At 25.5% G+C, this 26332-nt stretch overlaps 2 protein-coding genes across 4 annotated transcripts; one reads left to right on the top strand and one right to left on the bottom strand.

Moving 5' to 3' along the window:
• Positions 1–238: 238 nt before the first annotated feature.
• On the bottom strand, positions 239–2604 carry LOC129616205 (spidroin-2). Its single transcript, XM_055531711.1, has 4 exons — positions 1304–2604; positions 1140–1227; positions 788–1080; positions 239–702 (listed from the first exon to the last, which is right to left on the bottom strand). Exons 1-3 carry the CDS (start codon positions 2464–2466, stop codon positions 859–861), a joined length of 1473 nt encoding a protein of 490 aa, XP_055387686.1. The 5' UTR covers positions 2467–2604; the 3' UTR covers positions 239–702; positions 788–858.
• Positions 2605–4998: 2394 nt separating this feature from the next.
• On the top strand, positions 4999–26259 carry LOC129616139 (facilitated trehalose transporter Tret1-like). 3 transcript variants are annotated; one of them, XM_055531616.1, is made up of 8 exons: positions 4999–5462; positions 5921–6023; positions 23326–23594; positions 23736–23998; positions 24070–24770; positions 24832–25181; positions 25261–25401; positions 25486–26259. In XM_055531616.1, exons 3-8 carry the CDS (start codon positions 23590–23592, stop codon positions 25745–25747), a joined length of 1722 nt encoding a protein of 573 aa, XP_055387591.1. In that variant the 5' UTR covers positions 4999–5462; positions 5921–6023; positions 23326–23589; the 3' UTR covers positions 25748–26259. The 3 variants fall into 3 exon arrangements, with proteins under 3 accessions (XP_055387591.1, XP_055387593.1, XP_055387594.1); XM_055531618.1 differs by lacking the exon at positions 4999–5462 and adding an exon at positions 16507–16604 and having other exon boundaries at positions 5696–6023; XM_055531619.1 differs by lacking the exons at positions 4999–5462; positions 23326–23594 and having other exon boundaries at positions 5696–6023.
• Positions 26260–26332: the final 73 nt, after the last annotated feature.

Consider the following 26332-nt stretch of genomic DNA (forward strand, 5'->3'; position numbering starts at 1 on the left):
ACAATTCAGTTTTAATTAGAATTGACAAAATATATAATGTTGTTGAATTTGATTTCTACGATGGCTTGATATGTTTCCACGTCCACAGTTGAATTTAGAAGCAAGCAAAAATTGAAAAACAGGAACAGGAAAATTATATCATGTACGAAATGTCAAGAAAAAATTATAGTGTTGCTGTTGTTTTATAAAAATTTATCCCATTTGTATATTACGAAGATTTTCGATAATTCAGATAGTCTGTTTAAGCATACTTGAAAATTTGCCGAAACTGAATATTTTAGCTTTTGATTTGCTTCATACTCAAGTAGTTCCTTAATATCTCTTCCAATTATTTTAGCTTTCTAACTTAAAAACAGATTGGCATTCAATATCCGTCGTTCAAAGAAAGAGTTGGTAAACCATTACCAAATGAATGAGTTAAAGAAATTTTAAAGTTAAACACACACTTTGTATATTCCAGAATCAAATAACATCTTATCAAATATTCCTATAAAACTGTTATATTCACTTTTATTTATACATACATTAGTCTTATTTCAATATTTCATAAACAATGTATTTTATAAAAAATACAACTAAAAATAAAATAATTAGTCAGTCCTTTTGTTTTTGATTACCTATGTTGTTTTTGCTATATTGTTTTAAATTTTAGATTATGAGACACTAGGTATAAATTTTATCTTCAAAAATTCACCAATTTCACTAAAATAACACAAAAAATATTTATAAAATTGCATTCTAAATTGAAAATATTTAAATATACTAAAATAATCAAAAGAATCTTTACACTAATATTATCCGTTTTGTTTGATGCAGAAATAAGAATTGAAAAATTTAACAAAATTAACAAACTTCTTATCAATCGCTCTGAGATATATTTTGAGCTGCACTTATTAAAGTATCATGTATATCTTTGGCTGATGAAATGTGAGCTCTAACTGTCGACAGATACTGTGGATATGACATTGGTGCTGGTTGATTCTCTGGTTGATTAAAAGGTTCATTTCGCATTGTTAAAACTGATCCAGGTAAATAATGGCTTGATGATGATAGTTGTTGAATACAGTTAATAGCAGTTTTCTAAAATATAAGAACAGTTAAAACAAAATTAAAAAGAGTATTTTGTAATTCTGATTTACCAAATGTAGTTCTATTTGATCACATGTAGAATAGAATTCTTCTAAATTTTTGTCAAAGCGTACATTGGGGTTTGATGTATCCTTTTTTCTAAATTAATACAATAATAAAAAAATCTTATATAGTTAACTTCATCAAAATATAATTAATGCTTTTGGAAACTTACAAATTATCAGACATATTATTTTGATGCAGTAGAACTGCAGCTGATTTAAAAGTAGCTGCCAAATGTTCACGCAATGGTCCAACAAAACTTTTGATCTTTGAAATATTATCCAAATGATCGTTGGACGGTTGTTGTGGTCTTTGTTGTTGGGATAATTGTTGTTGCATTTGTTGTGATGGCATATTTTGTGGCGGTTGCTGCGGTGAATTTTGTTGCATCATTTGAGGTGAAACACCTACCTGCATTCCGGCACTCATTGTTGGAGCATTCATTACAGAAGAGCCAGAGATACCTGTTTGCATTGGAGAAGGTCCTTGCATGTTACTTCCACCGGTATTTGGCATATTTCCACTGGTACTTGTAATCGGACTTGGACCTTGAATTCCTCCAGGTCCCTGCATTGAAGCCGGACTCTGAATCCCGCCCGGACCCTGTATGGAACCTTGCCCTTGCATTCCACTTTGACCTTGCATCGCTGCAGATGTCTGAATTGAAATTCCGGGCCCTTGAATACCACTTTGACCTTGCATGCCCCCTTGCGGTTGCATTACACCAGGAGCCTGGATTCCGCTCGGACCTTGCATTCCTGCAGATGTTTGCATTCCACTGGGACCTTGCATGCCACCGGGACCTTGTATACCAGATGTTGGCACATTAACCTGAACATTTCCTTGCATTCCACCCGGTCCTTGCATACTATTTCCAACTCCTTGAATTCCACCAGGACCTTGCATTCCACCTGCTCCTTGCATAACAGATGTTCCCTGCATGTTACTAGATACCTGCATAACACCTCCACCTTGCATTGCACCGGGACCTTGCATTGTGCCAGGACCTTGCATTGCCCCCGGACCTTGCATAGTCCCTGGACCTTGCATTGCTCCAGGACCTTGCATTCCACCAGGACCTTGTAATCCACCGGGCCCTTGCATTCCACCAGGCCCTTGCATTCCACCAGGTCCTTGCATTCCACCAGGCCCTTGCATTCCTCCTGGTCCTTGCATTCCACCAGGTCCTTGCATTCCTCCAGGGCCTTGCATGCCTCCTGGGCCTTGCATTCCACTAGGACCTTGCATTCCACCAGGACCTTGCATACCTCCAGGTACTTGCATTCCACTACCAATCATCATTCCTCCCTGATTTGGCATATTATGCATATTCATAATAAAATCTTTTTTAGAGATCCTATTAAGAAAAAATGCAAGCCTTAAGCTTATTAGCTTATTAAATTTAAATATATAAACTTAAATATGTAAAATATACACTCAAAAGTATCCTTTTATTTATTTTTCAAAGTTAACCTTTTCTTGTACAATTCGTAGTATAACAAATAAAACAAAACAAATCGGCAAATTAGCTTTGTCAAAATCATTTCATTTGTCAAAACAAACATCGATTCTCGATAATTAGCACTTATTCACAATATAAGAATAAAATACATTAACAACAATCATTAAAATCGAACTAAAATCAAAATATAAAACGAAATAATATAAAAATCAAACAAAAAAATTAATAAATTTTAATAATAAAAATACTTTCCTTGCATTCGTTTAATCGGAATTTCGTTGTATTCCTACATATATAATTTTTATTATTTATAAGTCAACAAAAAATTAAAATATTTCGCAGTCATTCTTAAAAAAATCATATTGTTCCATTCACAATAAAAAAAATTGTGTTTGCGAATTAAAATTTCTTTCTAACGACTGCAGCACCAATATTTTAATTTTTTGGATATACTCAATTTTATTACAAAATTTTAATGTACTAAAGAATTTCATATCGCGCGCTGGAACGAGTCTCGATTGAACTTCAAGGAATAGGTATGCATTTTATTTTCGATATTGTTGTATTTACATTACAACAATATCGAAATTTGAATTTATTAAATTTTTTTAATACAATATAATGTAGCTGGTTAATAAAATATTTTAATAACTTGAAAAAAATTATTCAATATGTAATTAATAAGTTTAAATTCTTGAAAATTTTTAAGGTTAATGCTGTTATGCACTTACTTTTTTCAGTTGCATATTTCAAATTTAGAGGTCTAAAATAGCATGCACTCTAGCATGTACTCTTTGAAATGGAACGAAAAAAAATTGAAGGAGGCGTTAACATAATGCTCGAATTTAATAGTTAACTACGTGAGTTATGAAAAATGATTACATTTTTTAATGGCATGGTGTTTCCCGTTAAGAAATTTCAGGTGGCGATAACATGAGAGAGAATTTCAAACTCGTACAACCTTAGGTCTAGAAAAAAAACGATATCAAAAATTTTAACGGCATTTTATTTTTAAAGTTCAAATATAGTATGCCGCGGTCGTAGAAGCCAGCCACTATTTCTGCGTTTTCGAAATTTAAAAAATGCTTAGTTTCTTAGCAATAAATAGTTGAAAAATGGCATGTTTAGGACTTTGAGAGACTATAACATTTAGACGGGGAGGAAAATTAAAATTTTCTTTTGCAAAAATAAGTTTGTAGTAAAGATCTATGTACATATGGAATTTCAGCTTTCTATCTTCAAGTTTGTAAAAGCTGTGTAAACAGACACACGAACAGACGGACTGAGGGACGGACAGAGTGAACCTAATATGCACTTTTTTTAATAATTATAATTATTAATTTAATTTTTAAATTTTCTAAAAAAGTGTTAAAAAGTGCATAATATATTACTCTATTTGTTTTCTTTTCGGTAAAAACAGAAGATTCAAATACACAACGTATCAGCAGTGGAATTTTTTTCCGATTTCTAATTTGAAAAAAGAAAACTATTACTTACATATAGATATATGTGAGTTACTATGTATACCGGCATTCAAGTACTCACAAACATACAATTATAAATTTACATTGTGCATTTTCAAAAACATGTTGATAAATTTTTGCCTCCACTACACTTAAAAAATAAAAAAGAAACAAGAAAAAAATCTGGTTTGTAACAATCAATATTTCAAATTTTGCAAATTATGAATAATATAATTTATGTAAATACAATAATAACATTTGATAATTGTTTTTTTTTTTTCATATTTATTGTAATTATCGAAAATTTTACCCTCATCACCGCCATTTGCATAAATTCAAAAATCCGATTACGAAGTCAATGTAAATTTTAGTATATTAGTTAATTTGAAATTTTTTTAGTATATACGGAGATAATTATTTTCTACATATTATTAAAGAACTCTAATTTTCTAGAACCTCTTTAAGTTTTTACAAAAATAAGCAAAAAAGCAGACCTTTCTATATACATACAACTTCTGTCATACAACTTCACCGCACTATTTCTCAAAAGTACCCAAATATTATACACATCTGTCAATAATATACACATAATATATAAATATGACTTTGTTTGTACATACTTAGTCACATTAAATGTTGTATAAATATTAAATGATTATTTCCAATTAAAATTACAAAAATTATGACTTTTTTAATTTGTTTTATTAACATTTAAATAAAATTTTTATAATTTATTGGCAGTACTCTTGTATTTTTTTTAATTTCTATGTTTTAATACCACTACGACAGTTCACAATATCACTGTAAGCAAAAAGCAAAAACAAAAGTACAAAAAAAAATAAATACAACACAAAAACAATAATAAAAAAAATGTTTAAAGCCAACCAGCCAGCTTTTTTAACAGTAAAAACTAAACGGTACGGTACAAAACATATGTCAGTTTATGTTTAGCATACGAATGTGATGCATCAAAAACTCTTAAATTAAATAGCTGGCAAAATTGAATTTGAATTAAAAGAGACAAATAATTAATACTTTTTTTTTCTAATAATTTTTAACTTAATGTTTATTTTTTCTGTGTTAAAAATGTTTTTACAATTTAATTATTAGTTTGTATATAACTTGTGTGATTTCTAAATTAAATTTTCTCAACTTATTTCCGATTTTTAAAATTGTATTTTTTGTGGTTTTAATTGAATAAAATAATTTAAAATTTTTTTTTAAATATATTTACATATTGTACATACATAAGGAAGCAGATACAATAATTATAAAATTATTTTAATTGTACATTAAATTGTTCTTGATTTGTGATATAAGATAATAAGTATATAATTATGATTAATATATGTAGGTACATTTAATAATTTAAAAAAAAAGAACAAAATTAATATTGTATAATAAAGGTAATTTAAATAATTCTCATAATTCTAAATAAAAACCACATAAAATGAAGATCATTTTTTGACTATATTATTAACAGTATAACATATATATATACATGTACTATATACATACATACATATAAAACAGTATATATACATATGTATGTTAGTATATGTATACAAGAAATTCCAAAATTTTCTCATAGCATTATTAAAATGATGTAGGGTAGCTACATAATATATGTAGTTTCGTTGTATATGATACTCCACATATTATGTACATATACAAAATCTATATAAATAAATAAAATAATTTTCTGTGTTTTAATAAAATAAAAAATAAAAACAAACTAATTATTATAAAAACAAGAACATAATATTTACATTTATTTTTATATTAGAATTTAAAAAATAAATAAAAAAATTAGATACTTTGATATATTTTAATTCAAAAATATTCAATTATATTTGCATACAAGTGTTCACCCATAAAACATTTTTAATAATAAAAATATAATACAGAAGAAGAAGAAAACGAAGAAGAAGAAGCAGAAGAACTCTCGTGATCCCGCGATTATTAAAGTAAGTTTTATAAAGTAAATATTTGATTTAAAATTAATTATAAAATATTTAAATTTGATTACATAAATTAAGAAAACAAATACTATCTTCTCGTTACCTACTATACTTACGGAGTAAGAAAATGCTTTGATTATTATATTTGTAATTTATATTAAGTTTTGTAATTATTTTTAAAAAGGTTTTTTTGTTTTATTTGACTGGAAATATCCCGCCTAAAAAGTCAATCCAAACATACATGTATGTAAATTTCAATATAAAATTTTAAGTATATATATATTTTTTTTTAGTAACTCAGTTTTTTAAATTATAATTTTAATAATAATTTTAAATTATTACAATAATATTTAAACAATAATTTTAAATTATTTTATACAACTTAATTATTTGAAGTCGATCGATCGTACGCACAACAGTAATGTTAAAAAGGATTTTCTTTATTGTCTTGAAATGCCTTTTGAAACTAAAATTTTATTCCAGACACGTTAAAAATCCGACAGATTTTTTCTTATATAAAAAAACAGCGCGCTTTTAGAAAATACTGCTATTTTTTTTTTCTGAAGGATAATAATTAAAGAATTTTAAATAAATTGTTGGTACCAATTTTCTTGTATTAATTTAATGGTACTCCACACAATAAAAGGAACCAAATTTATTAGTGGAATTAAAATTTAGTTAAGTGAGCAAAAATTTTGAACTAAATTATATAATTAAGGAATTCTTCCGATTCTTACTATTTATCGGCAAGGTATTCAAATGTCTGTAGATTTGCATTTTATGTTTCAAATAGAAAAATTATAGAGAGGACAATATACTTAGAACTTTCTTGCTTAACTTTTATATAGCGTCCAAAGTATTTACAAAAACAATTTTTTTTTAATTTATGTAGCAAATTTCATAGAATTAATATGTAGTTTCATACTTTTATTACTTATCTGCGTTTATTTATTGGATATATTCTATCAAAAAAATATATTCCTTTTTCGTGTGCTTCGAAAGTAATTTAAGAAACAGCATATTCATAAAAAATTAACATTAAAATGAAATTGACGCGTATAAACTAAATTTGATTGCAGGTTTGTACAATAGAGCCACCAAAATTGAAAATATGAAGTACGATTTAAATCAAGTGAATTTTATGAAACAACTATCGGAGTGAATATACTCACGATTAAGTTAATATACATACGATTATTTTTGTCGTGCATATTTTTAGAAAATGTGAAAGAAATTTTGAAGCAATGGAAAGTCGTCCTCAATTAACTGATTATATATAGATACTTTTATTCTAATAAATCAAGAAGTTCCAAAGAAAAACTTCCTTTTCTTTAAATCACGTCATCTATACATAGGTTCATTTATTCAAAAAATTTCGCTAACCTAACCTTGCTTGGCGTTGAAAATGAAATTTAAATCTATTTATATGCATATGAAACTATAATGCAACATACCGTGCCTACAAGGAATGTGCACATAAATAAATATGATTTATATTATGATTGGAGATTAAAATCTTGAAATATTTATTATTGAACATATTTAATATTTATTTATTTTTGATATTTTTATGCATTGAAACTAAGTTCGAGACTATAGAAACAGAATTTCAAAAAGAGCTACTCAAATGCTAAATGTATTTTTAGTGTGTATATAATGTACGTATTTCCATATGTAGCATAATAATCTTTTCTTTTAATAATTTTACGTATAAAATAAATAAAAAAAAATCACAGGAAATAAATTACTCTTGATTCTCTTGAATTTGCTTTTTGCGTCGACAATGTTATTTTTTGTAATAAATACCAATTTCGTATGTGGATAATGGTACACCAATTTTATTTTTAATTCTTTATACTCCTTATTTTCAAAAACCAACGCTAAATTTTTTGCATTAATGTACGAGTATATGTATCTGAAAATATAAGAACATGAAATCTTTAACATTCATTGAAATAACTTTTAAATGGGAGTACCGAATAAAGAGAAAAGGCAAAAAAAAAAAAATGATATTTTGTAGAAACACGTTTAGTAGAAACATGTATGAAGACTTATAGCTTTTCCATTTGGAATCCAAAAACATATTTATATGTAAGAAGTGCGGCACACCTAGATTTTTCATTTTATACCTGTACAAAAATGGAACAATATGTTCCAGTAAAACTGGTTATAATTTTAGTTCGCACATATTCATATGTGATTTTTCCATTTTCATTTTATTTAATTTTCACTTCAATTTGACCATCACTTAATTTCATAAAAATTGAAAAAGAAATTTCTATTCCTACATTAATAAAGTAAGAATTTGTGATTTTACTTTATGATAACAAAAGTAAAGCCAAAGCAATTTATTTAACTGGCTATAAATAAATAGTTGCTAACAATCACAGCAAATAAGAAAAAGGAGTAACGAACATCAATAAATATTAAAAGATCTATTAAGTGACTATCAATTTAAAATTAAAATTTAGAACTATACATAGCTACACATATATATGAATTATTTATTTTGTTTTAATTAATTTTGTTTTGACGCAAAACTGTAATTTATTTTTAATTTTTTTATATTAACTGGTTTTATTCGAACATACTATTGGTCAAAAAAATTCACTTTATATATATGTTAATGCTCGGGTAACTGATTCTTTTTTACAAATGAGGATGCAATGGAAATTTTCTCCCAAACAAAAATGTTGGACTGAATATTAGCAATTTCATATTCAATATTGTTTTCTAAAGCGACCAAAGGTTCAGAATGGTAAATATAAACAAGAGATATTTTACGTACTCCTAAAAAAAAATACGTAAAGAAGTGTTTAGTTACAAGTTATAAGTAATAAGTGAAATTATTTGGTCACCAACCTCATTTATAATTAATAATTTGGATGTCAGTTTCCCCGTGATGAAATCAGAAACCAAACCTAATATCTACCAACTTTTCTTCATAAATGTAACTTGCATGATTGAAAGTCGTGTTTAAAGCCCAAAAATTTCTGTTTAAAAATGTTACGAGTATATTGAAATTTCTATTCACCTTATTTTAACGGTGACTCAATAAACAATTCCTAATCCATGTCATAATTATTCGAGCCAACACATATCTTCGTAAAAATTGAGGTATAGTTTGAATTCGAACCTTAACATTTCGAATATAATTTCAGCTTTTGAATTTTGGTGTTCATCCACTCTTTTTTTTTTGTTAATGAATTTGAACTTTCAATTAAAAATGAAACAAAAAAATAAAGAAGTTTTTAACCGGTTAATTATAATAAATCTCTTTTTATTAAAATAAATAAAACCGGTATTCGAATTTTATCTTTAAGATTTGCATATATTTTAATAATATTAATGATGACTAGGCGAAATATATAATTGTGTACACATACATATGTGCATATATAATTTTACAATTCTTTTTTTCGACTAATAATTAAATATATTGCGATAATAAGCACCTCAATAAAAAAATTTCTTAAATCTCCAAAAAAAAATTAAATTGCCAAATTAATTTCATTCCCAATATAGCAATATAAGCACATTCACATTTTTAATAGTTTTAAACGGAAAAATTTGTACACACATTTAAATACTAGAATAATTATGAATGCTTCTCTTTCAATACAAAACGCTGTGCAAAAAGTACCGTTATTATGTAAACCGTACCGTTATACTGTAAACAATTTCACTGTCCAAAATTTTGCATTTAATGTCAAAGCGCACCTTTACGAATTTTCTGACCAGACATCCACAAAAAAATTTTAAAGCATTGTTTTTTGTCTTTTTTGCTGCAAATGAACTTAAACGCACCTTTGAGAACTTTGTTTACCAAAATGCAAAATATTTGTTTCGCAATTGAATGACGGTATATAAAGATTTGACATAGTGCAATAAATAGTGTTGACAGCAAACTCGTTAATTACATTTTTTTTATTATCAATTAAAAAGTCATAATGTTTTTTTTTTTCAAAACGACTACGATCAATCTTCTTGCTTGTTTCGTTTGAAAAACGTTATACATACGGTTGACATTAATATTATATGCGAAAATTATTACGTCAATTTACTTTGACAAATCAACGTAAATTTTCGAAAATTAACATAAATTTTTGCAAAATAGGCGTTTTTATAGAAAAATTTGTTAACGGTAGACTTTTTTAAAACAATATGTGAAATTTTAAATTTTTGCAAAAAATTCATTAATACTTTTTTATGAAAAGTGTACCTTTTTTTTCAATGTGGAAATTAGCTCAAAAAATTTTACCATTTCTTGTTCTCCTAAATTACGAATTTCATATCTTAAAGTTGTAAAAAAAGTGTAAACAAGCAACAAAACGTATGCAATATTATGTTTGTTCTTTTCTGCTTATAATTAAACAGAAATTAAATTTTTAATGAAAATAATTTTATTTTTAATTATACATGTAATATTTGAATAAATTCGAAAAATGTAATCAGGAATAATCACAATTTAAATATATACTCATACATGATTCAAAAATAAATCCAAAATCAATATGTACGTTTATATATATGTATGGTCTATGTGTATGGGTAGTACCTTAAAATATGTTGACTTAATATATTTATAAAAACAGCAAGAAGTGTCTTTTTAAGATGGCATTTGTTTAATATATATATTTTCTTTCTTTTTGAAGAATTCAATTTTTTTATTTTTGAAATAGGAATTTTAATTATTTTATACCTACAATTTGTACCTACAACTTTTCCATTATAAAAAAGTCACAAATATTTTTATGTTTGTTTAATATAATATTTATATATACAATAAAATAAACAGCTAAATGTTTTCAATTTTCGAAAACAAAAATATATAAACTATGTACATATTTATGCATATACGTACATGTATACAGACATACATAAACGAATATATACATAGTATGTGTACATAGTACGTAGACACACTTAAAGCGTAGATTGTAGATTACTAAAGAGGAAACAAGTAAAGGAACCAGTCATGGCTTATTAAAGTCCTCCCACATCTCCCTTACACTAACCCGGCCCCAAATTAATTCCCGAAAATATTCCTCAGGGAGTTTTATGTGTGCTCCCCGACACTGGAAAACCCCGTCCATACCATCTATACCTTCTGACGAGCAGAGTAGAACAGTCACACCGAATGTAGCCGTATTCTCATCCTGCCGGCAGAATCTATTTGTCCAGTGATAGATATTTCAAAAAGGACAATGCTCAGTCATTAAGTCAGTAACCTAGGTTTCGGTCCAACTGCAGACATTGGCAGTCCACAGAAAGAGACAAGCCGAACGAAAGGGACCTCAGGTCCTCTTCGAGCCAAACCGTAAAAATATAGACCTAAAAAATATAAAAAAGCTCTTGTAGCATATTAAATAAAAGAGCTGATAAAACATAGATCTGCAAGCTGACACAAACCATAAATTGGACCAAACCTTTAAAAATACAATTATGTAAAAATTATTTTGAAAATTAGCCAAACATTAATTATAATTTTGTTCAATTGACACCGTTCTTCACCGTATATACTCGTACATTACTGTTTATTTGAAAAAGAATAATATTTTTAAAATTATTATTCATTTTAATACCTGTTCGTATTATACTTGTCATGTATGGTCGTTGACATTTTTTTTATTTTTATTATCAGTAATTGCTTAACAATATTTATGCATTCATTTAATATAAAATTTATAATTATACATAAATATTATACAGCCTTGAAGTTATTTATTTTTATTCTTCTTAAATGGTGTTGAAATTTAAGATTTAAACAATGCTCTGATAAATACAGTGTATATTCATATAATTATACACAACACGCATATACAAATAAAAGAATGCATCAATAAAAAGTAATGAAGTTAAATAACAAGTACTCACTTGAGCGTAACTTTCTATTTATTCAAACAACTAATAATATTGATCGTATTTACCTATTGAAAGAACGTTTTAGAAGTTTCAAATTCTTACGGAGTATGTTAATTATTGCATAATTACTGCAAAGTGCTGACATAAGAATTTTGCAGAACTAAAGAAATTTCTTTATTGATTTTTTAAAATTGTTATACCACTTTTACGAATTTCTTTTGGCTAGAGAGCCTTATATTTTTATATAGAATTTAAAAATCAAATAATTAAATAGCAAATAGGTGTGTTATAAGTTTATTAAAATAATTAATTTTACATTTGTCAAAGAGCAATAAATCATAAATCACAAGGAATTGAAAAAAATGTTAAATTTCAAAAAGATGAAATTTTTCTTATCTTCCAGACAAAATTAAATATTTTTTTTACAATCTTCACTGATATATGTATATGTACATTATAGTATGGACATTAATACATAATTCTTTTGTTTCAAATTAATTTTTTGGAAATTCAAAAAGCGTGATTTATCTTATCAATATATTTTGATTGAAATAATATGGTTATATAACGATTACTTATATCAATAACCGAACTTATAGACCTGTTTTTAGTCCCAAAACTTATTAAATTCTGCAAAGTAACGACATAATTAAAGTTTCTGCACTTGACGGTGCAGTAGTTCAATTTTGGCAAAGAAAATTTTTTTTTCCGTTTTAGTCCGGCAGAAAAACGTCGTTTTTTAAATTTTTTTATATAGCAATATTTTTATTTTTGTATAAACTATTGTTAAGCTTGCTTTACTTTCATCGAACATCTAATTCGGAATTTCTTCACGCAATCGTATAATATAAATGGTAATCAACTTATACCATATAGGCTATACAGTCTTCATTTGATCAGTAAATAAACTATATTGACAAATACTATTTAATTTATTTTTAATTTTTCTCACCATTTGGCTTTCGTTTAACCATTTTTATTATTGCTTTTTTAAATTTCAATCTGTGAATAAACAATTGATCTCTTTGTATATTCTAATAATATGTATTCGAATAATAATTTTATGAATAAATAAAAAATCAAATAGATATGTGAAGTATTTATATAGAAATTTAAAATATTGTACAAGTAATACATATGTAAGTATATGTAAATGAACAGATATTACGACTTTGCTAATTGTTTTCAAATCACTTGGGAAGAAAGAATTGTTGCATACATTTTTTGTATAATTATGTGGTCATTAAAGATTATGCATGCAGTAGACTGTCATCAAATTTCAATATTATTTTTTTACCTATACATAGAAAGCAAAACCACAAAAATAAATAAATTTCAACATAATTGAACTATTGAAATATTTTTTAAATTTAAATAATTTCTTAAGTACTGACAACCCTGGTAATTTAGAAAATTATGTAAAATTATACAATAAATTTTAATTTGTATAAATGAAATAATTATAACTAATTTTGTAAAATTTTATTACACTTACGATCTTTATAAAAGTTCTTGTAATTCTACTTAACCTAAATTTATTCTATAGATCATTTATTGCCACATACCCACAACTAATTTTATATTTTAACAACGTAATGTAAATGATTCGCAACATTGGGTATTTAATTAGACTTTTTTGCCAAATTTTTAATTACATAATAATTTTGTAAAGAAATCCATTTTTACTTTAATGCAAATAAACTTGATGGAGTTGAATATATTATTGTTGATGTAATGTGTAAAGGGCAATTTAAAAATATAAAAAGCAATAGAAATAAAAATTCAAAATACTTTTTTATAATTTACTTAATTAAAAAATTAAAATTCAACTTTGAAAAATTAAAAATTCTTAATTTCGAAATCATTTTATTTTATCGCATATAGTATAAAGGAACTGTTAAATCTGTTTAAATTGAAAACTTGAAAGTATATATTGTAATTAATATTTCTTTTATTCTATATTTTTTGTTACTTGTGCACTCTTGTAGACCTATACAGGTTTTTCTTTCATATATTATATGAAACAATGAAATTCAATCCTATAGCAATATTACATACAATTTTCTGACGTCAAAAGAAATAAAAACGTAATTTATATGTATATATTAATTTGAAGCACAAGATTTATGCGCAATAGGTTTAAAAATTTAAAAAAAAAATAAAGTTTCGAAATAATTATAAATTATGTCAGAAATTAAATAAACTGTCAACCTTACATTTCAGTAAATAAAAAATTATAACTAATCTACACAATTTTTGAAAATTTTAAGTTTAAGTCGGTGTTTTTGCAAATTTCCACAAATTTTTTGTGAAATAAGTTAAGAGGTAAATAAAATATTTTTTCTCTAGCTGTATAAGAGATAGATGCGGTAAAACTACAAAAAATTTGATGTGGCCACCACATAACCGACCAGTGCCATCAGTATTCGTAGAAAATATATATTGGTTCTTATAGAGGTTAATTTTTTCAATTTACTTGCAAAGCTTCTTTCTTAATTTTGTTAACAGCCAGAACTCAAATATTAAATTTCAAGAAGTTCCGTCAATTAGTTCATAAGATATACATATATAAAATTTTAGGAAAATCCGCTAGTCGAAAAAAAATAGTCAAAACTTAAAATTGGCCGGTAGCAAAAGACTCCACACCACACCATGTGGTGCCATGACATGACATGACCGTAGTTTTATGCAATACAAACGTAAAAGAACACTCCCATTAACGTCACAATCCCTTTAAACTATGGAAACACAAACACTCTGCGTTTAACGTTTATAACAATTTATAAAATAAGGATAAGTATAATTCTAAATATAAAAACCATAATTTTAATAATATTTAATAAAAATGCCAAAGCTGCAGGCAATTAATGATTTAGATTTACTGAATTTTTAATTGAGTAATTTACCGTGCTTACAATTTAGTCAATTTTGTAATTGTTTTGGCAAGAAAATATTTATATATGTTAGCAATTAAATTCATTCATTTGAATTAAAAATAATTAGTACTTTAAATTTTTTTATGTAAGCGAACATTCCTGTATTAATACATTATAAATGTATATGAACATGCAGCTAAATTGTAGGTCGATAATAAGGGAAGAAGAAGAATACGTCAGATATTCACGAATTAATTAAATTTGAAATCTACAAAAAAACAATATAATTTCAATAATAAGCTCTATGACTACACATATTGTTAAATTCGTTAATAAGCTGTATGTACCTGACTATTTGTGCAGTGGTTAAGAAAAAAAAAACAAATAAGCTGTATGTATAGTTTATGCAGTGAAAAATACATAAATAATATTGAAAACTTAAAATAAATTGACAATAACTACTTTTTCTTTACTACACATATTCAATAATAGCACAAATTAGTTATAGATAACACTGAAATACAATAGAATTTTTTAAATACCATTTCGAATTTTACAAAACAATTGATAATTCTTAACCGGAAATTATAATTTAAAAATTTTAAAACCTGCATTAACATGTATATATATACATGTTTTAGTATAAATTTATCTACATATATATATATGTACATTTATAATAACATGTAAATATTCATAATATACATATATTTTAAAACAATAATTTTCAACGAATTCGTTTAAGAAATATACATACAAAATTCGATCAGTTTTGAGAAGAATTGAGTTTAGAATTGATGCGTTTAGTTGTGTGGTACATAATTTCTATGTAAGTTCTTTCATATATATAGCAGCCGAGACTAACCTATAATTTTTAAGTTTATGAGTTTGGAGTTTAATTTCCATGTAAAAATGTTCTGTCAAAGTTGACGTGATCATAACTTCTTCTCTCAAACTTTCCTGTTTAAAGTGTCATATGTCCTTTAATGGAATACTAAAATTATAGCAAAAATCCAAAATGCTTACCAGACGTATAATTCCTAACTTGCCGTACGTTTCGTTGTATGTGTATCTGTAATTAAAATTTTCGTTGTATTTGTATCTGTAATCTAATTATAATTTTGTAAAAATTTATACGATTTTAAAAAAACAATTAAACTAAATACTTATATAATACAGTGATATATGACATCATACAGTCATACTTAATCCTAAAAATAATAATCGACCCACAACGTTATGTGACATTAAAATTTATAAAAAAATATTTTTAAAAAAAGTAATAAAAATTAATATTAAATTTTAACTATCATTCCAGTTAAATAACTTAAAAACAATTTTTTTAATTATAATACACATGTGTACACATTCACTATACTAGACGTTATGTTATAATCACGTGTCTGTCATTCTCCACCTGTCATCCAAAAACAAAGCACGCATGTTGTAATTTTTCTAATTTTTTTCAAAATTTAATTCTTTTTATATACATTCTTCTTTTGATTACGAATAAACTAAAAATTACATGTAATTGCTATGAAAAAAAGAAAACTCACCTAAAATTGTGTAACTGAAAATTTTAAATTTAGAAAAAACAGCTTATTACCGCTTACATTTTTATGCCTTTTAATTTATTATTAATTATTGACAATAAAAAATTTAAGTTAAGTATATTTTTAAATTTATTTCGTATAAATAAATTTTCGTAATTATAATTTATGAACATTATTTATAATAATTTTCACTAGATTTATCAACCTGATTACAGAGTAATAAATAATCTGTGACATGTGCATTGGAATTCAGAAAGTAATTATTTTCTTTCTGATTAACGGTCGGGATTTATGTACATAAGTGATCATTGTATTTTGTTTAACATAAAATAATTATAATATTTTCACAAAAACGATGGGGGGAGGGGGGCTATCCCGTAATGCTTTTTTTTGTTTTTCATTGAATATCCCGGAACTATTATATTTATAATAAGAATTTCAGTAATTATTAAAATTTTCTCATAGTTAATTAAATCAAGATATGATTCTTAAAATATTACAATATGCATAAAAAAATTTCTTTTATGAATTCCGCGAAAACAAATAGGGGACAAAAAAAGTGATGTGATTAACACATTACCGACCGTCAAGTGTATTTAACGAAAGTGCTGCACAAGATTATGAAATTGACCTTTAAACACTTCTTTCAAATTTTGGAACACTTAGTAAGCTTCTAATTAACATACCTAGAAAAATGTAAATTTGGCCAGAAGAAAAAGCTGCTGATATCTAATCATATATAAATTTTTATCAAAATCGGTCCAGTCGAACTTGAGACACATACCTGTACATAGAGACCATCAAAACGACGCCTAGCTAAAACCAGTAAATTACTCTTCTCTATCATGAAAAATGTGCTTCCACCAAAAACTCGATCGCAATTTTGTAAAAAAATTTTTTTGTTTTTTTTAGATATAACTTGTAATCGATAAATCTAATATGAGCCATAGATTTTAGCGTTATATATAAACCGATTATGGCGCAAAAAAGTTGCGAACAACATATAGTTTTAACTTAAAGAACTTTGGAACTTTTGTGGATATTTGTCAAACAAAAACTACCACTAGACATCCAATTTCCTGGACGAATCTTGTATAAAATTTAATTTTATAAGTTGATTTTACCTTTGTGGAGCGCGGAATTAAATATATTTGGTTTGATTGCTATTACAAAAAAATTTCTAATTTTCAGACATCGCATATGTTCTTTATATGTCATATGTATTTGCATAAGAAACAAATTAGTTAACATTTAAATATTTTACACTGACATGAAAATAAAAATAACACAAAAAACCGCTATTGTTATTTTATAAATTCTTTAAAACTTACTTTTATTCTTTAAATTAAATAATTGAACATTATCTACTCAAAATACAAAAATATGTCACACATGTATTGTGTGTGGGTACATGACTGAACTTTTATTTCCTATGCAAAAGCTATACAAAAAAATACGCAAAACCTACACATTACTGCATTTTATAATAATTGAAGAACTTATTCTGAAGATGTAATATTGTAGATACGATGAACGTCATAAAAATATAACAAGAATGTATATACATTTCTTTCATAGTACAATAATAAAAATGCGAATATGAAAAGCCTAGTTGCACCATACATTTTACCTTCCACATTCTAATTATTACTTAATTAATTGTTATTGCAAGATAAAATTCCTCTGTCAAGGTTTACATTTTACGAGTATAAGCCCATTTATTTTAATTTTATAATGCAATTGATATCTGAAACATTATATGAAACTTTCATAAATAAGATGAAAATTAATTTTAATATTAAAGTAGTTATAATATATACACAAAAATCTTCAATAATTAAAAAATAACTTAAATATGTAAAACAATCATAACATAAAAAACGTATATTTATATATACACATACATTTTTATTCAAATAATACATGTATGAAAAAAATATGTTCATATGTATGTATATATTATGTTAACAAGTACTTAAAAATTCTTATTATAATTTTTCAACGCTTTTGACTGAATTAATCTAAAAATTTTAATTAATCACTGATATAACAAAGCTAATGCTAAAAGATAATGCCATTGAGATATTTTTAAAACAATCTTACAACTCACAATCGTATAAACATAAAAAAAATTGATTTAAATATTAGCAATACCAAAAACAGATTGCAAATTTATCAATAAAAAATTATCGTACAAGTTGGAAATAAAAAAAAAATTTAGAAGATCATCCGCAAATTAAAATTCAAGTTTTATATTTAATTCTATTTTAAATAAATACCGTAAATCGCATTCATAATTCTAGTTTGTAGCTGTAATTTTCCGATGTTATAGCCAAAAAATCCCCTAGAAAAATTCATTGTAAAGTAATTTTTTTTTTAATTGACTTCCTTTTAAATATAAACAATGAACAATTACTGGTAAAAATGAAATATAATTGATTATTGTAAGCGTATTATAAATTTACATCACCATCTGTAATGGTACGACGTGACAAATTTTGATTATGCCCACGATTCCAAGAAAATTTTGTCATGACATATTTTAAAACCAAATTTTTTAACATTGAATAAGATATAAGTTTTTATGTGTGTATGTGTACATTCGATTTATGAATATGAACGATGTTAAACTTTTTTTTCTATGCAGGTGTCAATAATCATGAATCAAGATAGGCGGGCTTGAATCAAATTGTCAGTAGCATCATCAGCGGGGAACTTTAACTAAACCTAAAACGCAGTTAATCTGGTCAAAATTACTTAAAACTATAGTCAAACTGAATAACCATTAGTTTTGGTCGATCGTTTTTTTGTGTTTATGTTCCACGAAAGAAGGCACGAAAGTGCGGTATTAACACTGGCTAAACCCAGAGTATTTCTTTTCTAATACGCAGTCTTTCTTTTCTAACCCTTTCCTTAATTCTTCAAGAGTGCTCAATGCTTCGCATGGTGCTCTTAACGTATCCTATAGCACCCATCATATTAGAAAGCCACAACCCTACAGCTTGTATACAATATGTTCATAAAAATTTTATTATTTGTTTATATATCAAGACTTTGTTGTACATGACCTTAAGTCGTATTATTTTGAATATTTTTAATTATTTTAAATTAATTAAAATTACATTAACTCTTGTGACAATCATGTATTACATATTGAATTTTAAAAATTCATCCATCTGAAAAACACCAAATTTTTACTTTAATATCTCCGGATGCAAGTTTTATAAATTTGATTTTTAACATTAATTATTTGTAGGAATTTTTTTTTTTTTAAATTAAAAGAACTCAAGTAAAATTAGATAATACTAATTTATTATTATTCTTTATTACATAATTATTCATATACACAATTAGTTGTACATACATACATATTATATGTATAATGCTATACCTATGAGTTATTTATTACTAAAATTTCAGCCGGCATAGCAAATATTTCGACATTAATTATAATAACTATGTAGCTATATGCTTCTAAAAATATAATATTCACGTTTTTATTCAATAATCGGAAATAAATTTCATGTTCAAATTTTAAGCTCCGTTTAATTGTAAAAATAAATTACAGGCCGTGCATAATTATCTTTTTGTAATTTTTTTTTATTTAAAATTAAGTATTGAGTTTATGATGAAAAAATAGTAAAAAAAATAGAAGTTTTTTACAAAATAAAAACTTGTTTCCAGTTTTTTAGTCAATTTTATTTTTGTTTCATTGCTATATTGAAGTAAAAAAGTAGGACAATAACCTGCAATTTCAATATATGTATGTATGTAAATGTATGTAGGTATTCATTATATGTATTTATTTTTATACAAAAACTATATAGAAATTCAATGTTGAATTACATAAACACTAACCATGCCCATAACTTTCAATACATAACTTATACAAACAAACATACATACAAAAAAATTGAAAACAAAAGTGTAAAAATAAAAAAATCGCTGTTAAGTTTACCTTTTTTTTATCTTTTGTTTAAAATAATCATTACCAATGTTGCATTGAAATTCAAAACTTAATATGTGTATATAAAGTATGTAATTATGCATGCAGTTGGTATGGTGTACAAATATATATGTACATATTTTTATTGAAAGCTCTCAAAGTCTCAACTTTAGAAAAGATTTCAATTTATGTAATTTTTTTTCAATTTTGTTTTTGGTTTTTCTTTCCCCTCCCTCGTTAGGAGTAGTACATAATGACTTACATTAAATAACGGATAAACCAATAAGTATTTGATTATTTATACAATAAATCAAGCTACTTGTTCATAAATCAAATTAAATTCATCAATCAATTGGAAATCAAAAGAAAACCGAAAACTTTCAAAATTATTGAATGATGCTCACACATATTATCGCCTGCAGATCAGAACTATTCTAATTCACAATTTGCAAACTTTTCAGGAGAATCAATTTAAGGTAGAAATTTAATTTTTATTGAAATTCTCAGAAAACTGATTTAAACGATAAAAAAACACTTGTATTAGCTTTATATTACAATCCTATGTCTACATAAATAAAATATATGTGGATATAGGATTACTATGCAGGAATGATTTTTAAGCCCACCTATACTCATAATGCATCAACGAGTAACGAAGTATACACTCTCGCGTTCCGCGCGCAACTGGCATAAAAAAGTTTTTTTTTAGAGAAATAGACTTAGGATGTAGTTCTACTCTAAACAAGCGATGTTCACACATAATTTATTTTGTTAGAAGTAAATGTTTCTATATAATTTTCCACATATTTGCAATAATTGTAGAAGTATTTAAGCATTTTAAGTTTTGCTTATATGGACATGTAAAATACTTACATAATATTATTAATACTCTTATAGGTAATAATGTACTTAAATAATAGTAAGTTTTTTATATATCTAAACATTTTGAAATTTTTTTATTCCTTTATCATGAAAAACATCAATTTCTCATTCAATCTAACACTACTTATAAAAAAATCGAAATTTAAAATGAATTTATTAACCGTGTACACCTATAAACTAAATAAGTAAACAAAACGATAATTTATGAGCGTGACTTTTGATTGATTTGAGTCACGTTTTTCGCTTAATAAAGAAAATAACAATATTTGAAAATATTTTTGTAGAAATTAATTTTTATGTTTGTCATAATAGTCATAATGTATTGACAATATTGTTGGTAAATATTCATCGATTTCGCCATTATTTTTTCATCAAATTTTTAAATTTCTTTGCATAGATACAAAATTCATGATATAATCCCATAAAGATTTCATCTATATAATTCCATACGTTACATGTGATTATTGAAAACAAAACTCAATAAAATCTAAAGCACTTTATATGCAATATCGTTCTTCCAATCTAAGCTTATTCACTCGTATATACACATACATATACGGAAAAAAATTATTAACGAATATAGTAAAGAACAATATTTTCATCGTTCATGATTTTTTGCTCACATTTCCTTGATTAACTTTAAAAAATTTCGTGGAAATAATAGCAAATTCAATAATATTAACATTAAATAGCAACTTAAAGTTTCTTAGCTAGAGGTATTTAAAATTCAGTTTGGCTTCTTACGCATATGTTCAATTTGACTTCATAAATCTTCTGTTTTTCTTCTATTTTCTATAAGTATTTTTTAAAAACTGTCTAAAATTAATATAAGAATAATATCAATATTGATTTTACCTTGAAGAATTCGTGATTTGGAAAAACAAGCACTATATATAATTAAATTCAAGTTTTTCTGTATACAAAATTATCATCAAAATTTCCAAATGAAATAGTGTATAATTTTATGTTAATTTTTTTTACTAAATATTATTTTTTTTACTAAATATTCATTTGAATTTTCGAAACAAATATAATTATGTGAGTGCAGCTATATAGTATAAATGCTTATTACATTATACATATGAATTATTATGCCTTCCGTACGTTCTTTATTTCCTTAAAGAACAAAAGTATACACAATGGATGCAGGTTTAAACAGAATTTGTTGTCATAAGTAAAACAGAAATTTTGCTAACAAAACTAGTAAATTTTAATTTTTTCATGCAATTAAATAAAAGTTTTTACGTAAAACACCTTTTTATTTCAAGTCAGTGTACTTTGAAACAGATGCCTGAATTCAGTTTAAAAGTTCAACTACACATTTTCTTCCTGGTGTCATATAAATAAATAATTAAAAATGTAAATATTTATTGTCGAGCCAAGAAATTATGTTATGACATTCTTTTAGTTTTACTACGAAATTTTTATTATTATCGTATTAAATTAAACTATAAATTTTGATCAGTATACACGCCTTCAAATTCAATGTAAATTCAGCGTATTAAATGCGTTATGAAAGTTGTAGAAGTGTATACAAACCGTATCCATCACTCTTCAAAAATATCAATCCAATTTTTGAAAATTTTCTACTACATTTTAGTTCGGTGCTTCGCAATTTAATATTTTTGATGTTATCCTAAACATATGCAATTTTTTTTTAATTATATTGAAAATTTTTGATGTTATTTACACAAATACTTACCTAATTTACATGTAAGAAAAGGTGATAGTATTAGCCGTATTCAAAATCAATTTAAGAACCTTATGACGTTAAATTATAGTATTGCGGAGCGTTAGGTAATTTATTATAATTCTTAAAAACAAAGTTATAAACTGCATCTAAATTGTTAAATCTTATGGTAGAGGACGTAACTCTTACGTTTCTCGCATTTAGTCATGTATTGACGAAATATTTCGCAATACGTGTCACTTTTATGTGAATATTTTTCTCTGCATAAATGAAAGGTTTTCTTTATTAGTTTAACAAGCCATTCATGTATATAGAAAATAATCTTGGGCCCAGACTTACTTGTATTAAACTGTAATTTATATCGCATACATCACTCTTATATCCGCACATTTTGCAAATTGTTTTCTTTTAGACAAAAAGCTCCTCAAGCACTTGTGCTCGTTGCCTACAATAGACGTTACATTAAATAATTTCTTTATATTTCTTATAATTTTAGGACTGCTGTCAAGAAAGAATCAAAAATAAGCTGTTATTACGACCGTACTTATAATCGTGCTTTTTAAAAAAAATGTTAGAGAAAGGAAAAATCAATAACAAACTCCAAATATAACATTATTAAACATTACAAACTAAATTGGTTGCCCAATAATTATTTGATACATTTGAGCTCATTATTTTAAATCAAGTATTTCACAAGTTGCATACAATATATTAATAATAATCACATTTTATTTGTTACTTTTAATTTTTTGTTATAACAATGGGGTGAGTTATATTAATTTTAAATTATTCAACCATTTGAATTTAAATAAATAAGAAAAACAATTTGTTAATAATATAGTAATTATTTAGCACCAATTCTAAAATGTTTTTACTAACTTTTTTTAAATATATTATTACTTACAGAAAAGCTTCCTATAATTTAAATAATTCAAAAAAAGAAATGGATAAATCGGCAGATACTGAAGCCGGTTCGAATGAAGTTAAAGAAGCAGGACGTTTCCGAACAATATTACCTCAAGTATTAGCGAGTACAGCAAAAAATTTATTGTTATTAGATTTAGGTTTATCCGTTGCCTTCCCAACAATTGTGATACCAGCTTTACGTGGAACTGTAGAAAATTATAATGAAACATTATATTTTACTGATGAACAAGCATCATGGTTCGGTATGTTGTTTTCTTAACTCAAAAAATAAAATATTTTAAAATTAAAAGATAAAATTTTTCTTTTTTTTTAGGAAGCATACCATTAATATGTCAACCGATTGGCAGTGTTTTATCCGGTTGGGTATCAGAGCCTCTTGGACGAAAAAAAGCAATGATAATTGTAAATATTCCTCATATAATTGGTTGGATCATATTACATAAGTCGTACTCAATTGAATTAATGTATTTGGGAGCAGTTTTATTAGGCTTTGGTATAGGTTTTATGGAAGCTCCAATCATTACATATGTTGGTGAAATCAGTCAACCTTCAATACGCGGTGTTTTAATATCATGTGCTGGTATATCTGTTACACTTGGAATATTTATTGTGTATTGGCTAGGATCAATAACAACATGGAGAATAGCAGCATTGATATGCTTAAGTGTACCATTAGTAACTGTTGTAGCAATATGCTTTGTACCAGAAACACCAATGTGGTTATTATCAAAACATAAAAATGAACAAGCTCTAAAATCTTTACAATGGCTTAGAGGCTGGGTTTCTCCAAAAGCTGTTGAAAAAGAATATCAAGAGATGCAACGCTATAGTGAAAATTCCAATAAATGTCAATCATGTCAAAAATCTAATATTAAATGTGAACATCCATTACCGACAATATTCGATAAATGTAAGGAATTAAAAAGAAAACGTACTGTAAAAGCATTTATTGTAGTCATGGGTCTATTCACTATTGGACAATTTAGTGGAGTTTTAGCAATGCGGCCGTTTATGGTATAAATATTTAAATATTTTTATATATTAGAAGAAAAATGAAAATTATTTATAATTGTAGGTCCAGATTTTTAAAGCATACAACGTTCCAATGGATCCAAGAATTGCTACTGTTTATATTGGTGTAATTGCATTATTTGCAAATATTGCTTGTATGTCAACAATACGTTTACTAGGAAAACGACGAATATGTCTTATTGGATTAATTGGATCCTTAATTTGTTGTTTGGCTCTTGCATCTTATGCTCAAAATGTTTTTCCAAAAAATTACAATTCTTTTGACACACATGAAAATATACCATTCGAATCAAGTTACTTTCCATTAGTGGCATTTTATTTTTTGGCATTTTGGACAAACGGTGGAGTAACATCAATTCCATGGTTTATGTTAAGTGAAGTTTTTCCATTTAAGTAAGTACATCTCAAAATATATTGTAATAAATATATAGTTTAAAAAATTACAAATACATTTTATGCTAAAAATTTATAGATCACGTGGTCTTGCAAGCGGAATATGTGCAGCCCTCAATTATTTATTGGGTTTTATTACAACAAAAACTTATTTAAATTTAGATAAGGGACTTTCACTTAATGGAACAATGTGGTTTTATTCAATTGTGAATTTGATAGGGTAAGAAATATTTTGATATTTTTAATATAATTCTTAAGAGTTACAGTATTGACTTAATTCATTGTTTTCTTTTTTGTATTCCAGATTAGTTTTTGTATATTTTATTTTACCAGAAACCGAAAATCGTACATTAGAAGATATTGAATATCACTTTTCAGACAATGATCGTAAATTAACTGATATTAAAATAGCTAAAAATGCTATAAAGGAAACTAATGGAAATCGAAACAATAATTTGGAAAAAACTGTTATTAAAAATGGTACTAAAATTGATGAAAATGCACAACAACAAGAGAACAATAAAAATAATGATGGCTGTGATAATAAAGCTTTTTCAAATGAATAATTTAAATAATTTTAATTATTTGTCACTTACATAATTGCGATTTTAATTATTTTTAAAAAAATACTTTAGAAAATATTTACAACAAAATCCAAAAAAGACCTAAAGTATTTTTTTTATACATTAAAATTTAAATCAAACATAGTATTCTGAATCCATGACCCTCATTGTACAGGGAATTTAAAAAAAAACAAAAAAAAACAAAAAAAAGTTAACAGAGACAAACGTTTTTACTTTTAATTTTATAAAATTTTTATAAACCAAAATTATTATTTATTTTTAGAAACAAAATGCTTTTGCACTTCATTTACGTTATAAAAAAATTGATTCTCTTGTATAATTGAGATAAATTATAAGTTTTGTTTTTAGTTTAATTTTATTATTATATAAATTTTAAAGCTCATAATTTTTATGTACCACTTTATATATTATAGTTAATTAATTGTTATGATTATATCGTAAAAAATTACAATTTTCATATTAAAATAACAATTTTAATAGGTCATTCTTATTGGATATAAAATTTTTTATTAATAGTATGTGTATATATATAATATATTATATATAATATTATGTATAAATAGTATA

This window comes from Condylostylus longicornis, unplaced genomic scaffold (genome assembly GCF_029603195.1).
Source record: "Condylostylus longicornis isolate FDR11 unplaced genomic scaffold, ASM2960319v2 ptg000163l, whole genome shotgun sequence".
Lineage (NCBI taxonomy): Eukaryota > Metazoa > Arthropoda > Insecta > Diptera > Dolichopodidae > Condylostylus > Condylostylus longicornis.

Excerpts from the sequence above, each read along its gene's own strand:
- LOC129616139 (XM_055531616.1), top strand. Across the intron at positions 23,999-24,069 it reads TGAACAAGCATCATGGTTCG|GAAGCATACCATTAATATGT; the intron begins GTATGTTGTTTT and ends CTTTTTTTTTAG. Across the intron at positions 24,771-24,831 it reads TAGCAATGCGGCCGTTTATG|GTCCAGATTTTTAAAGCATA; the intron begins GTATAAATATTT and ends TTATAATTGTAG.
- LOC129616205 (XM_055531711.1), bottom strand. The coding sequence starts at position 2,466 with ATGAATATGCATAATATGCCAAATCAGGGAGGAATGATGATTGGTAGT. Across the intron at positions 1,228-1,303 it reads AATAATATGTCTGATAATTT|AAAAAAGGATACATCAAACC; the intron begins GTAAGTTTCCAA and ends GTATTAATTTAG. Across the intron at positions 1,081-1,139 it reads ATCAAATAGAACTACATTTG|AAAACTGCTATTAACTGTAT; the intron begins GTAAATCAGAAT and ends CTTATATTTTAG.